We start from the raw sequence: 14,902 nt of genomic DNA on the forward strand, positions 1-14,902 counted from the left end.
TGCCTGGTATGAGTGATGTGGTGCAAGTGGGGAGTGTTGAGAGGGATGTGGCAGAAGAGTCAGGGGTCTGTGGCCTCAGTTGAGGAGGATCAGGAGCAGGATATGGATAATCTCTATTGATAACATAGCAGCTGGTGACGACTCAATTTACAGTCTAGAGGAGGTAAATAGGTTTCTGGATCAGACTTCTGGGAAATCTGTCAAATTGGCAGATTTCTTTGATGTTGATAAGTTTGTGAGGTCAGCTGTGATGTTACAGAAGACGGTGGGGTTAGACCAGTTGAGTGAGAAGAAGCGTTTTCGCTTGAGGAAATTTGTTACTGCTGTCACAGCAGCAAAAGGTAGTGGGAAACGTGGTCAGGTTAAGAGAAAATTAAAACAATGATGATGATCATGCTTCATAGCGTGTCTTCTTTCTCTTTGGTTTCTCTGTGGTTTCTTCTGCTTCTCATTTCTCTTTTCTATATGGAGGTACTAAGGGTAGGTTCTCTTTTCTATATGGAGGTACTAAGGGTAGGTTCTCTTTTCTATATGGAGGTACTAAAGGTAGGTTCTCTTTTCTATATGGAGGTACTAAGGGTAGGTTCTCTTTTCTATATGGAGGTACTAAGGGTAGGTTCTCTTTCTATATGGAGGTACTAAGGGTAGGTTCTCTTTTCTATATGGAGGTACTAAGGGTAGGTTCTCTTTTCTATATGGAGGTACTAAGGGTAGGTTCTCTTTTCTATATGGAGGTACTAAGGGTAGGTTCTCTTTCTATATGGAGGTACTAAGGGTAGGTTCTCTTTCTATATGGAGGTACTAAGGGTAGGTTCTCTTTTCTATATGGAGGTACTAAGGGTAGGTTCTCTTTTCTATATGGAGGTACTAAGGGTAGGTTCTCTTTTCTATATGGAGGGACTAAGGGTAGGTTCTCTTTAATATATGGAGGTACTAAGGGTAGGTTCTCTTTTCTATATGGAGGTACTAAGGGTAGGTTCTCTTTTCTATATGGAGGTACTAAGGGTAGGTTCTCTTTTCTATATGGAGGTACTAAGGGCAGGTTCTCTTTTCTATATGGAGGTACTAAGGGTAGGTTCTCTTTTCTATATGGAGGTACTAAGGGTAGGTTCTCTTTTCTATATGGAGGTACTAAGGGTAGGTTCTCTTTTCTATATGGAGGTACTAAGGGTAGGTTCTCTTTTCTATATGGAGGTACTAAGGGTAGGTCTCTTTTCTATATGGAGGTACTAAGGGTAGGTTCTCTTTTCTATATGGAGGTACTGAGGGTAGGTTCTCTTTTCTATATGGAGGTACTAAGGGTAGTTTCTCTTTTCTATATGGAGGTACTAAGGGTAGGTTCTCTTTTCTATATGGAGGTACTAAGGGTAGGTTCTCTTTTCTATATGGAGGTACTAAGGGTAGGTTCTCTTTTCTATATGGAGGTACTAAGAGGTAGGTTCTCTTTTCTATATGGAGGTACTAAGGGTAGGTTCTCTTTTCTATATGGAGGTACTAAGGGTAGGTTCTCTTTTCTATATGGAGGTACTAAGGGTAGGTTCTCTTTTCTATATGGAGGTACTAAGGGTAGGTTCTCTTTTCTATATGGAGGTACTAAGGGTAGGTTCTCTTTTCTATATGGAGGTACTAAGGGTAGGTTCTCTTTTCTATAGGTACTAAGGGTAGGTTCTCTTTTCTATATGGAGGTACTAAGAGTAGGTTCTCTTTTCTATATGGAGGTACTAAGGGTAGGTTCTCTTTTCTATATGAGGTACTAGGTAGGTTCTCTTTTCTATATGGGGTACTAAGGGTATTCTCTTTTCTATATGGAGGTACTAAGGGTAGGTTTCTCTTTTCTATATGGGAGGTACTAAGAGTAGGTTCTCTTTTCTATATGGAGGTACTAAGGGTAGGTTCTCTTTTCTATATGGAGGTACTACGGGTAGGTTCTCTTTTCTATATGGAGGTACTAAGGGTAGGTTCTCTTTTCTATATGGAGGTACTAAGGGTAGGTTCTCTTTTCTATATGGAGGTACTAAGGGTAGGTTCTCTTTCTATATGGAGGTACTACGGGTAGGTTCTCTTTTCTATATGGAGGTACTAAGGGGAGGTTCTCTTTTCTATATGGAGGTACTAAGGGGAGGTTCTCTTTTCTTTATGGAGGTACTAAGGGTAGGTTCTCTCAATATTAATGGGGGAAGGGACAGGAATAAGAGGGCCTGGGTATTAGAAGTAATAAAACAGAAAAGACTAAATGTAGTTTTTCTACAGGAGACACATAGTGATGAGGCTAATGAGGTTGACTGGGGTATGTGGTGGGAGGGGCAGCATATACTCAGTCATGGTAATAATTTCAGTGCTGGGGAGGCCATCTTGTTTTCCTCAGGTTTAGGGGTGACTGTGGTGTCTACAACAGAGATTTTTAAGGGTCAGGTTTTATTGGTCAGGGCGGATGTTATGGGTTTTTTATTTGTTTTTTTAATGTTTATGCTCCTAATGAGGGTACAGAGCGTATTGCTGTATTTAATCAAATAAAGGAAACCTTAAGACAGTGTGACAAAGAGGGGTGTATGGTTTTAGGGGGGACTGGAACTGTACAGTGGATTTTACTGTTGACCACACCGCTGAATAACCTCACCTGTGGTCAGCCACTTGCCTGTCTGGTCTATTATCTGAGTTTGAGCTTTCTGATGTGTGGAGAGTAAGGAATGCAAAAGTTAGGCAGTACACATGGCTAAAAGTTAATGAAGGTGGTGTCAGTGCAGCAAGGTTAGACAGGTTGTATGTATCTGATCACTACTGTAGTAGGGTTGGAAGGTTAGACAGGTTGTATGTATCTGATCTCTACTGTTGTAGGGTTGGAAGGTTAGACAGGTTGTATGTATCTGATCTCTACTGTTGTAGGGTTGGAAGGTTAGACAGGTTGTATGTATCTGATCACTACTGTAGTAGGGTTGGAAGGTTAGACAGGTTGTATGTATCTGATCACTACTGTAGTAGGGTTGGAAGGTTAGACAGGTTGTATGTATCTGATCACTACTGTAGTAGGGTTGGAAGGTTAGACAGGTTGTATGTATCTGATCACTACTGTAGTAGGGTTGGAAGGTTAGACAGGTTGTATGTATCTGATCACTACTGTAGTAGGGGTGGAAGGTTAGACAGGTTGTATGTATCTGATCTCTACTGTAGTAGGGTTGGAAGGTTAGACAGGTTGTATGTATCTGATCACTACTGTAGTAGGGTTGGAAGGTGTGATATTACTCCTGTGGGTTTCTCTGATCATCATATTGTTACTGTTGATATTTACTTGTCCCGTCCACGAAGATCATCACCTTACTGGTATTTTAATGTTAAGTTGTTACATGATGTCATGTTTGGGAGGGTGTAGTGGAGAAAGGGTGTGCCAGACTGTCAAGGTGGAAATGGGTGCTGCCCCAGCTGTCTTACAGGGGTAGGGTACTGGTAGATAATTATCTTGCTGCCTCTACCCTGTGGCACAGACTAATGATTTTACAGCCACCCAGGCCTGGGAGCCGGGAGCTGATCAGGTCTATCAATCTGATACAAGAACTTCAGAGGACCTTTGGCAATTTCTTCTGGTCTGGACAACACTGGATTACAGCTGCAGCCCTGTACCTGCCACTACACGAGGATGGACAAGGCCTGGTGGACATTTCTTCTGGTCTGGACAACACTGGATTAAAGCTGCAGCCCTGTACCTGCCACTACACGAGGATGGACAAGGCCTGGTGGACATTTCTTCTGGTCTGGACAACACTGGATTAAAGCTGCAGCCCTGTACCTGCCACTACACGAGGATGGACAAGGCCTGGTGGACATTTCTTCTGGTCTGGACAACACTGGATTAAAGCTGCAGCCCTGTACCTGCCGCTGCACGAGGATGGACAAGGCCTGGTGGACATTTCTTCTGGTCTGGACAACACTGGATTAAAGCTGCAGCCCTGTACCTGCCACTACACGAGGATGGACAAGGCCTGGTGGACATTTCTTCTGGTCTGGACAACATTGGATTAAAGCTGCAGCCCTGAACCTGCCACTACACGAGGATGGACAAGGCCTGGTGGACATTTCTTCTAGGATCATGGCTTTCTGGCTTCTAGCAGCCCAGAGACTGTTGTACAGAGACGGTTCTAACAGCCCAGAGACTGTTGTACAGTGACGGTTCTAACAGCCCAGAGACTGTTGTACAGTGACGGTTCTAGCTGGGTCGATACAGCTACACAGTGATGAGGAGAGCAGGCTGTTTGGGCTTAGACAAGCACCTTTTCCTCTTAAAGCTGGAGGGGGGTGATTTGCCTGGCCTGACTCCATTTTATGAGTTTGTTATGCAGGCTTGGAGAGTTCTTGTCAAGTCCCGTAAGGCCGGCACGCCACCAGGGATGTGGCTTTTTGAAGAGCCTCTTCACAAACTGCCTATTGAAAAGAGGACAGCTGACCTCCAATGGAGGATAATACATGGAGCCATAGCCACCAATATGCATCTGGTACACCTGGATCCCACTGTTGGGGAGGGGTGTCCATTCTGTGCTGAGTCTGAAACTCTGGAACATCTGATCTTACAGTGTCCCAGGTTGGTGGGGATGATTGACCTGATCACTTCTTGGTTCTCAGCTTTGGGAGAGGTTTTCTCTTCCCAACTGTTTATATTTGGGCTAAAGTACAGGTTATTTGGGGACAGCCTATTACAAAGTGGTTAACAATATTGATCTGTTCATGAGTATATGGGGTATTCAGAGTGTTGTGTTTACTTACTATGGAGGAGGATATGGTGTTGTTTTTAATTGATGTGTAACTATGGTTTTGTATGAGTTTTTATTGTGTTGTGGGTTCCCAGACCCAATAAAGATTATTTATAACTCAAATCTCGCTCTCGCTCTCTCTCTCTCTCTCTCTCGCTCTCTCTCTCTCTCTCTCTCTCTCCCTCTCGCCCTCTCTCGCCCTCTCTCTCTCTCTCTCTCTCTCTCTCTCTCTCTCTCTCTCTCTCTCTCCCTCTCCCTCTCCCTCTCCCTCTCCCTCTCGCCCTCTCTCATTTTCCCTTGAACACTGACCTCGGGTCAGTTTTGCATTTCTCCTACCAATGGTTAAGGTTAAGATGGGGGGAAAGGGGAGCTGATCCTGTCTCATGATAATATCATGATATCTTTCCTGGATAACACCGGCCTCGTGCTTATCTGTGAGGTAGGGAACTCCTCTGACAGAGAGAGAGGGACAGAGTGGGGTGGGGGAGTGGATGAGAGGGGGGGGTGGAGGGTGAGAGAGAGGGAGGTAGAAAGAGAGAGAGGAAGGTCCCTTTGAAACACCACTGCACCGCTGATCTGGAGCGATAACAGGCTGGAATGGGATTATTATTGAAACAAGGAAAGTCTTTTCTTCTTCCCTTCCTCTCTCTCTATCAATCTCTCTCCCTCCCTTCCTTCCTTCCTCCCTTCCTCTCCCTCTATCACTCTCCCTCCCTCCCTCCCTCCCTTCCTCTCTCTCTATCAATCTCTCTCCCTCCCTTCCTTCCTTCCTCCCTTCCTCTCCCTCTATCACTCTCCCTCCCTCCCTCCCTTCCTCTCTCTCTATCAATCTCTCTCCCTCCCTTCCTTCCTTCCTCCCTTCCTCTCCCTCTATCACTCTCCCTCCCTCCCTCCCTTCCTCTCTCTCTATCAATCTCTCTCCCTCCCTTCCTTCCTTCCTCCCTTCCTCTCCCTCTATCACTCTCCCTCCCTCCCTCCCTTCCTCTCTCTCTATCAATCTCTCTCCCTCCCTTCCTTCCTTCCTCCCTTCCTCTCCCTCTATCACTCTCCCTCCCTCCCTCCCTTCCTCTCTCTCTATCAATCTCTCTCCCTCCCTTCCTTCCTTCCTCCCTTCCTCTCCCTCTATCACTCTCCCTCCCTCCCTCCCTTCATCTCTCTCTATCAATCTCTCTCCCTCCCTTCCTTCCTTCCTCCCTTCCTCTCCCTCTATCACTCTCCCTCCCTCCCTCCCTTCCTCTCTCTCTATCAATCTCTCTCCCTCCCTTCCTTCCTTCCTCCCTTCCTCTCCCTCTATCACTCTCCCTCCCTCCCTCCCTTCCTCTCTCTCTATCAATCTCTCTCCCTCCCTTCCTTCCTTCCTCCCTTCCTCTCCCTCTATCACTCTCCCTCCCTCCCTCCCTCCCTTCCTCTCTCTCTATCAATCTCTCTCCCTCCCTTCCTTCCTTCCTCCCTTCCTCTCCCTCTATCACTCTCCCTCCCTCCCTCCCTTCCTCTCTCTCTATCAATCTCTCTCCCTCCCTTCTTCCTTCCTCCCTTCCTCTCCCTCTATCACTCTCCCTCCCTCCCTCCCTTCCTCTCTCTCTATCAATCTCTCTCCCTCCCTTCCTTCCTTCCTCCCTTCCTCTCCCTCTATCACTCTCCCTCCCTCCCTTCCTCTCTCTCTATCAATCTCTCTCCCTCCCTTCCTTCCTTCCTCCCTTCCTCTCCCTCTATCACTCTCCCACCCTCCCTCCCTTCCTCTCTCTCTATCAATCTCTCTCCCTCCCTTCCTTCCTTCCTCCCTTCCTCTCCCTCTATCACTCTCCCTCCCTCCCTCCCTTCCTCTCTCTCTATCAATCTCTCTCCCTCCCTTCCTTCCTTCCTCCCTTCCTCTCCCTCTATCACTCTCCCTCCCTCCCTTCCTCTCTCTCTATCAATCTCTCTTCCTCCCTTCCTTTCTCTATCCATCTCTATCCCTCTCACTCTCCCTTCCTCTCTCTATCCCTCCCTTCCTCTCTCTATCCATCTCTATCCCTCTCACTCTCCCTCCCTTCCTCTCTCTATCCATCTCTATCCCTCCCTTCCTCTCTCTATCCCTCCCTTCCTCTCTCTCTCCCTCCCTCCCTTCCTCTCTCTCTCCCTCTCTCTCTCTATCCCTCTCTCTCTCTATCCCTCTCTCCCTTCCTCTCTCTATCCTCCCTTCCCCTCTCTATCCATCTCCATCCCTCCCTTCCTCTCTCTATTCATCTCTATCCCTCTCACTCTCCCTCCCTCCCTTCCTCTCTCTATCCCTCTCTATCCCTCTCTCTCTCTCTCCCTTCCTCTCTCTATCCCTCTCTATCCCTCTCTCTCTCCCTCCCTTCCTCTCTCTATCCCTCTCTCTCTCCCTCTCTCCCTTCCTCTCTCTATCCCTCTCTATCCCTCTCTCCCTTCCTCTCTCTATCCCTCTCTCTCTCCCTCTCTCCCTCTCTCTATCCCTCTCTCTCTCTATCCCTCTCTATCCCTCTCTCCCTTCCTCTCTCTATCCTCCCTTCCCCTCTCTATCCATCTCCATCCCTCCCTTCCTCTCTCTATTCATCTCTATCCCTCTCACTCTCCCTCCCTCCCTTCCTCTCTCTATCCCTCTCTCTCTCCCTCCCTTCCTCTCTCTATCCCTCTCTCTCTCCCTCTCTCCCTTCCTCTCTCCATCCCTCTCTCCCTTCCTCTCTCTATCCCTCTCTCTCTCCCTCTCTCTCTCTCTATCCCTCTCTCCCTTCCTCTCTCTATCCCCCTCTCTCTCCCTCCCTCCCTTCCTCTCTCTCTCCCTCTCTCCCTTCCTCTCTCTATCCCTCTCCATCCCTCTCTCCCTTCCTCTCTCTATCCCTCTCTCTCTCCCTCTCTCCCTTCCTCTCTCTATCCCTCTCCATCCCTCTCTCCCTTTCTCTCTCTATCCCTCTCTCTCTCCCTCTCTCCCTTCCTCTCTCTATCCCCCTCTCTCTCCCTCCCTCCCTTCCTCTCTCTATCCCTCTCCCTCTTCTCTCCCCCACAGTTTTAGGAGTAGGCTGAGAGGCAGGGGAGGTGATCCATTTAATCTCACAATGGATTTTGGTGAGAGAGGCAGAGTAGAGCAACGAGGCTGACACACACACACACACACGCAGGCACACACACGCACGCACACACAGGCACACGCACGCACGCACACACACGCACGCACGCACACGCACACGCGCACACACACACACACACACACACACACACACACACACACACACACACACACACACACACACACAGCAGTGGAACAGAGTAGTTGGATGCACAGAGACCAGCTGGTAATACATTGTGTCTCTCTCTGTCCTGTCTTCAAACCAGCCAACCATACACAGATCAATAAAAACCTCCTCTTCCTCTTCCTTCCTCTTCCTCAACCCTACTGTGACCCTGTGCACTCTCTCTAGTGTAAACACCACATTCATTGGGGTATTCAGACCACTATATATGTAGAAGACAGTGTACAGAACAAGGCTATGTCGATAACTCAATTTGGATATAAATGCAGACAGAAACTTCATTCCAAGCTTCCAAGTGTTAAACTCGTTTGACAGGAGCCTTTTGATCCATATGTTCTTACAGACCATTTAACCACAATCCTGAAAGCATCCAGTTCAAGCCTCACTAAGGCCCCTCTGTTGACTTGTCCCTCTGTGGTTCCATTCCTTGATCAATCCTAAATGCCATGACATTTAAGTGCAGGCAGGAATCCTAGGCAAGGCTCCACACAGTCCACAGTGCAGGACAGGACAGGTGACAGACTGGTGGCTGTGACCCTCCTAACTAAACCCAGTGTTGAACTGTAATGTACCATGTCTTGATCTGCATGGGTTCTAAAGGGTAATAGATAACAGAGCTCTATCATAGCTCTCTAGGTTAGAAGCTGACTATCTCTGTCTGCAGACACTGTTTTCAATTGTGGTTCATGTGTGTTAATACAAGAGTGGGGATTGGGGCATAGCCTGCGCACCTAAACTGCCCTTGAGGAAGCCACATTGACCCTCTGCAATGAAATCACACATTGTTGTACAGTGGACCTGTGTGACACACACAGAGACACACACACAGAGACACACACACACAGACACACCACTGTCTTTCAGTTGTGACTGACTGATGGAGGCTGGCAGGCAGGCCGCAGGCTACCAACGTGGCCCTGAAGGACCTAGAAGCATGTAGCTGAAATAACATATATACTGGATGTGTTGGATCATGGTGTGATGATTTAATGCTATGATGAAAGAGACAAACATGCTCATTACATTTCCTATGAGTCTTGTGTTTCCACCTGAGGGAGAGAGAGAGAGAGCGAGAGAGCGAGAGAGAGAGAGCGAGAAGGAGAGGGAGAGAGAGAGGGAGAGAGAGAGAGAGCGAGAGAGAGAGAGGGAGAGCGAGAGGGAGAGGGCGAGAGAGAGAGCGAGAGAGGGAGAGCGAGAGGGAGAGGGAGAGAGAGAGGGAGAGAGAGAGAGAGCGAGAGAGAGAGAGGGAGAGCGAGAGGGAGAGAGAGAGAGAGCGAGAGGGAGAGAGCGAGAGAGAGAGCGAGAGAGGGAGAGGGCGAGAGAGAGGGAGAGAGAGAGAGAGCGAGAGAGAGAGAGGGAGAGCGAGAGGGAGAGAGAGAGAGAGAGAGAGAGAGCGAGAGGGAGAGAGCGAGAGAGAGAGCGAGAGAGGGAGAGGGCGAGAGAGAGAGCGAGAGAGGGCGAGAGAGAGAGCGAGAGAGGGAGAGCGAGAAGGAGAGGGAGAGAGAGAGGGAGAGAGAGAGAGAGCGAGAGGGAGAGAGCGAGAGAGAGAGCGAGAGAGGGAGAGCGAGAGGGAGAGACCGAGAGGGAGAGAGAGGGAGGGAGAGTGAGAGGAAGAGAGCGAGAGAGAGAGAGCGAGAGGGAGAGAGCGAGAGAGAGAGCGAGAGAGGGAGAGCGAGAGGTTGAGCGAGAGGGAGAGAGCGAGAGGGAGAGAGCGAGAGAGAGAGAGCGAGAGGGAGAGAGCGAGAGAGAGAGAGCGAGAGGGAGAGCGAGAGGGAGAGAGAGAGAGGGAGAGCGAGAGAGAGCGAGTGCGAGAGAAGGGGAGAGTGAAAGCCAACTGAGCACCACAAGTCAGATTGTAAAAGCATGTAAACAAAGATGGTTACTACTAATGTATACATCTAAGAGTGGCAAGACCATGGGGACCTTTTGTTGTGTGAATCTGAAAATGCTTCCACTTTGAAGACATAGCTCAGCCTCATATACCTCAATCATCCATCACTCCATCCATAGACAGGAGTGACATATAGGTGTTATAAAGCGTCCTACCTCCAGTACTTTCCCAGTGATGTACTTCTTGCAGCTGTCACACTGGATACCGTACATGGCATGGTAGTCCACCTCGCAGTAGGGGATCCCATCCCTAGTACAACACACACACACACACACACACACACACACACACACACACACACACACACACACACACACACACACACACACACACACACACACACACAGACAGCCACAGACAGCCACAGACACAGACACAGACACAGACACAGACACAGGCAGCTTTCAATACATACTCTGTGACATTCTGATACTTCTGACAGGCGATATCAGAGAAAGAGAGAGTGACACGACCAGATTCAAAATGTCCAAAATTATTTTCACATGAGTTATCTGGTTACAGGTGAGTGATCTGAGTTATCTGGTTACAGGTGAGTGATGTGAGTTATCTGGTTACAGGTGAGTGATGTGAGTTATCTGGTTACAGGTGAGTGATCTGAGTTATCTGGTTACAGGTGAGTGATGTGAGTTATCTGGTTACAGGTGAGTGATGTGAGTTATCTGGTTACAGGTGAGTGATCTGAGTTATCTGGTTACAGGTGAGTGATGTGAGTTATCTGGTTACAGGTGAGTGATCTGAGTTATCTGGTTACAGGTGAGTGATCTGAGTTATCTGGTTACAGGTGAGTGATGTGAGTTATCTGGTTACAGGTGAGTGATGTGAGTTATCTGGTTACAGGTGAGTGATGTGAGTTATCTGGTTACAGGTGAGTGATGTGAGTTATCTGGTTACAGGTGAGTGATGTGAGTTATCTGGTTACAGGTGAGTGATCTGAGTTATCTGGTTACAGGTGAGTGATCTGAGTTATCTGGTTACAGGTGAGTGATGTGATCTGAGTTATTGTCACGGATCCCTCCGGAACTTTCATCACGGACACCTGGCCCCTATTCCCACTGATTAGTATTTGTATTTATGTGTCCTCTGTTCACCATGGTGCTGTCCATTATTGTTACTATGTCCGTTGGTGCGTGTGAGCACCTGTGTTGTGTGTTTTGGGCTTTCGTGCCCTTACAGGTCTGGATTACAGGTCTGGATTACAGGTCTGGATTACAGGTCTGGATTACAGGTCTGGATTACAGGTCTCGTTCCGTGTGTTAATCATCGTGTTATTTATTCGTTATTTACCTGGTTGCAGGTGCGCGATGTGATAAACCTGAACACTACTCTTGCTAGTATCACTTTTTAATTCAAGCTGACGCGTCGGCCTTTTGGCCTTCGTCAGAGCTTTAAGGTACAGAGCTCGCTGGAAGTGTGTTGTATTACATGTCATATATCCAGGCTGGCACGGCCCAACTGCCACACGAACTGGACAGAAACCCAAGAGAGACAGACAATAAGAGAACTGTGAGCACTATCTCCTCCACTCTTCTTCTTTTATATGGCTCACGTTCCAAATGGCACCATATTTCCTATATAGTGCACTACTTCATACTACAGCCCTATTCCCTATATAGTGTACTACTTCATACTACAGCCCTATTCCCTATATAGTGCACTACTTTAGACCAGAGCCCTATTCCCTATATAGTGCACTACTTTTGACCAGAGCCCTATTCCCTATATAGTGCACTACTTTAGACCAGAGGCCTATTCCCTATATAGTGCACTATTTTAGACCAGAGCCCTATTCCCTATATAGTGCACTACTTTAGACCAGAGCCCTATTCCCTATTTAGTGCACTACTTTAGACCAGAGCGGTATTCCGTGCACTACTTTTGATAAGGCCCAGGGCCCATAAGGCTCAGTAGTGGTGTGCTACGTGGTGTTAAGGCATCTGGGAACTGGGTGTTGAGGTGGTGAAGTGGTGTCGAGGTGTTGATGTGGTGTCGAGGTGTTGAGGTGGTGTTGAGGTGGTGTCGATGTGTTGATGTGGTGTCGAGGTGTTGATGTGGTGTCGAGGTGTTGATGTGGTGTCGAGGTGTTGATGTGGTGTCGAGGTGTTGATGTGGTGTCGAGGTGTTGAGGTGGTGTCGAGGTGTTGAGGTGGTGATGTGGTGTCGAGGTGTTGATGTGGTGTCGAGGTGTTGAGGTGGTGTTGAGGTGGTGTCGAGGTGTTGATGTGGTGTTGAGGTGGTGTCGAGGTGGTGATGTGGTGTCGAGGTGGTGATGTGGTGTTGAGGTGGTGTCGAGGTGTTGATGTGGTGTCGAGGTGTTGATGTGGTGTCGAGGTGTTGAGATGTTGTGGTGTCGAGGTGGTGTTGAGGTGTTGATGTGGTGTCGAGGTGTTGAGGTGGTGTTGAGGTGGTGTCGAGGTGGTGATGTGGTGTTGAGGTGGTGTCGAGGTGATGATGTGGTGTCGAGGTGTTGATGTGGTGTCGAGGTGGTGTTGTGGTGTCGAGGTGTTGATGTGGTGTCAAGGTGTTGAGATGTTGTGGTGTTGAGGAGGTGTTGAGATGTTGAGGAGGTGTTGAGGTGTTGTGGTGTTTTGGTGTTGAGGAGGTGTTGAGGTGTTGAGGAGGTGTTGAGATGTGGTGTTGAGATGTGGTGTTGAGATGTGGTGTTGAGGAGGTGTTGAGGAGGTGTTGAGGTGTTGAGGTGTTGAGATGTTGTGGTGTTGAGATGTGGTGTTGAGGAGGTGTTGAGGTGTTGTGGTGTTGAGATGTGGTGTTGAGATGTTGTGATGTTGTGGTGTTGAGATGTGGTGTTGAGGTGTTGTGGTGTTGAGATGTTGAGGTGTTGATGAGGTGGTGTTGAGATGTGGTGTTGTGGAGGTGTTGTGGTGTTGAGATGTGGTGTTGAGATGTTGAGGTGTTGTGTTGTTGTGGTGTTGAGATGTGGTGTTGTTGAGGTGTTGAGGTGTTGAGATGTTGTGGTGTTGTTGAGGTGTTGAGGTGTTGAGATGTTGAGGTGTTGGGGCTATGACAGACTTACTTGCTGATGTACTCGGCGTTGAGCACCTTGTTGCACACCTTACACTTGAAGCAGCCCAGGTGCCAGTGTTTATCCAGCGCTACGAGAGACTGCTCATTCTTAAACTCCTTCCCACAGCCACAGCAGTCTACAGGGAGAGAGGAGGGAGAGAGGGTGAGAGAGGAGGGTGAGAAAGAGGGGAGAGAGAGAGAGAGATTTATCAGGATGTGAAGCGAGAGGAGGTGGACTGATATTATACTGTATAGAATGATGACGTGAGACAGAGAGACAGAACATGAGTGTATGTAGGGTAACTTACTGTGGACAGCCTGTATGGGAGCAGGGCTGTTGGCAGACTGGGGCTGTGTACAGTTTTGGCAGACACACTCTTTACCGTTAAAAGTCACACGGTCACCGGCAGGGAACGGCTGTCTGTCAATCAACACGCAACACAAGACACGGTCAGTTCACAACAATGAACTAGTCATTATTGAACTCTGAACCTCTTTTACTGTTTGGGTGAGTAAGACTGCAGACGATGATGACTATGGCTGACATTTCCAGGGTAAGACGTGAAGGGCGGACAACCAACGTGATTCGAGGTGCAACAATTTTTGGGGGCCAACATTGATAAAGAAAATTAGTTCTGATGAAGGCCACTGACGAGGGCCACTGACGGACGAAGGCCACTGACGAAGACATTTTCCTTTCCAACTAAATTCTCACGGTATTAGATCATGTGAATAAATAACCCCCACATTGACCATGCATAAATGTATCAATGCCTTTAGGTGAGCAGCATTAGGGAAGACTCCATTACACCAAACTGTACTACAGCACTGAGGAGTGGAGTATCTCACTAGCAGACTGGCAGTGGGTTCAGTAGAATAGAGCAGAGATCATTCCATGTTGTCTTGGCTGATATTACTGTGAAAGATGGGAGTTGTTATCATGCTATGTTTATCACCTAATGCTCTACGTTAGTCCCACTGGATCTGCTATGGTCACTGTCACAGCCAGGCTGCTCAGGTTCAAGAGTAGGGACAAACACACACGCACAGATACACACACAGACACACACACACACACACAAACACACACAGACGCACACACAAACACACACACCAAACTAATGAGTCGTAAATGACATATACCAACAAGTACGTGGTCCCATCCACACTGACCCAGTGTGATGAATAGAGATACAGAGAGAACTAGATAGATGATGAATGTGTGATGAATAGAGATACAGAGAGAACTAGATAGATGCTGAATGTGTGATGAATAGAGATACAGAGAGAACTAGATAGATGATGAATGTGTGATGAATAGAGATACAGAGAGAACTAGATAGATGATGAATGTGTGATGAATAGAGATACAGAGAGAACTAGATAGATGATGAATGTGTGATGAATAGAGATACAGAGAGAACTAGATAGATGATGAATGTGTGATGAATAGAGATATAGAGAGAACTAGACAGATGATGAATGTGTGATGAATAGAGATACAGAGAGAACTAGATAGATGCTGAATGTGTGATGAATAGAGATACAGAGAGAACTAGATAGATGATGAATGTGTGATGAATAGAGATACAGAGAGAACTAGATAGATGATGAATGTGTGATGAATAGAGATACAGAGAGAACTAGATAGATGCTGAATGTGTGATGAATAGAGATACAGAGAGAACTAGACAGATGATGAATGTGTGATGAATAGAGATACAGAGAGAACTAGACAGATGATGAATGTGTGATGAATAGAGATACAGAGAGAACTAGATAGATGATGAATGTGTGATGAATAGAGATACAGAGAGAACTAGATAGATGATGAATGTGTGATGAATAGAGATACAGAGAGAACTAGACAGATGATGAATGTGTGATGAATAGAGATACAGAGAGAACTAGATAGATGCTGAATGTGTGATGACAGATGTAGGACAACCAATCTGAGACTCCCTCCCTCCTCCCCACAG

The 14,902-nt window shown here is 47.4% G+C and overlaps 1 protein-coding gene across 12 annotated transcripts in view; it reads right to left on the bottom strand.

The window, feature by feature from the left end:
- The window catches only part of ablim2 (actin binding LIM protein family, member 2), a 116,184-nt gene that overhangs the window by 44,067 nt on the left and 57,215 nt on the right, over positions 1 to 14,902 (bottom strand). For all 12 annotated transcript variants that reach the window (XM_029759827.1, XM_029759826.1, XM_029759825.1 and 9 more), the window contains exons 4-6: positions 13,232 to 13,344; positions 12,934 to 13,060; positions 10,037 to 10,130 (exon numbers count right to left, since the gene is read on the bottom strand). In XM_029759827.1, the coding sequence (XP_029615687.1) occupies positions 10,037 to 10,130; positions 12,934 to 13,060; positions 13,232 to 13,344 (334 nt within the window). The remainder of the gene's footprint in view (positions 1 to 10,036; positions 10,131 to 12,933; positions 13,061 to 13,231; positions 13,345 to 14,902) is intronic.

Source organism: Salmo trutta, chromosome 8 (genome assembly GCF_901001165.1).
Source record: "Salmo trutta chromosome 8, fSalTru1.1, whole genome shotgun sequence".
Classification (NCBI taxonomy): Eukaryota; Metazoa; Chordata; class Actinopteri; order Salmoniformes; family Salmonidae; genus Salmo; species Salmo trutta.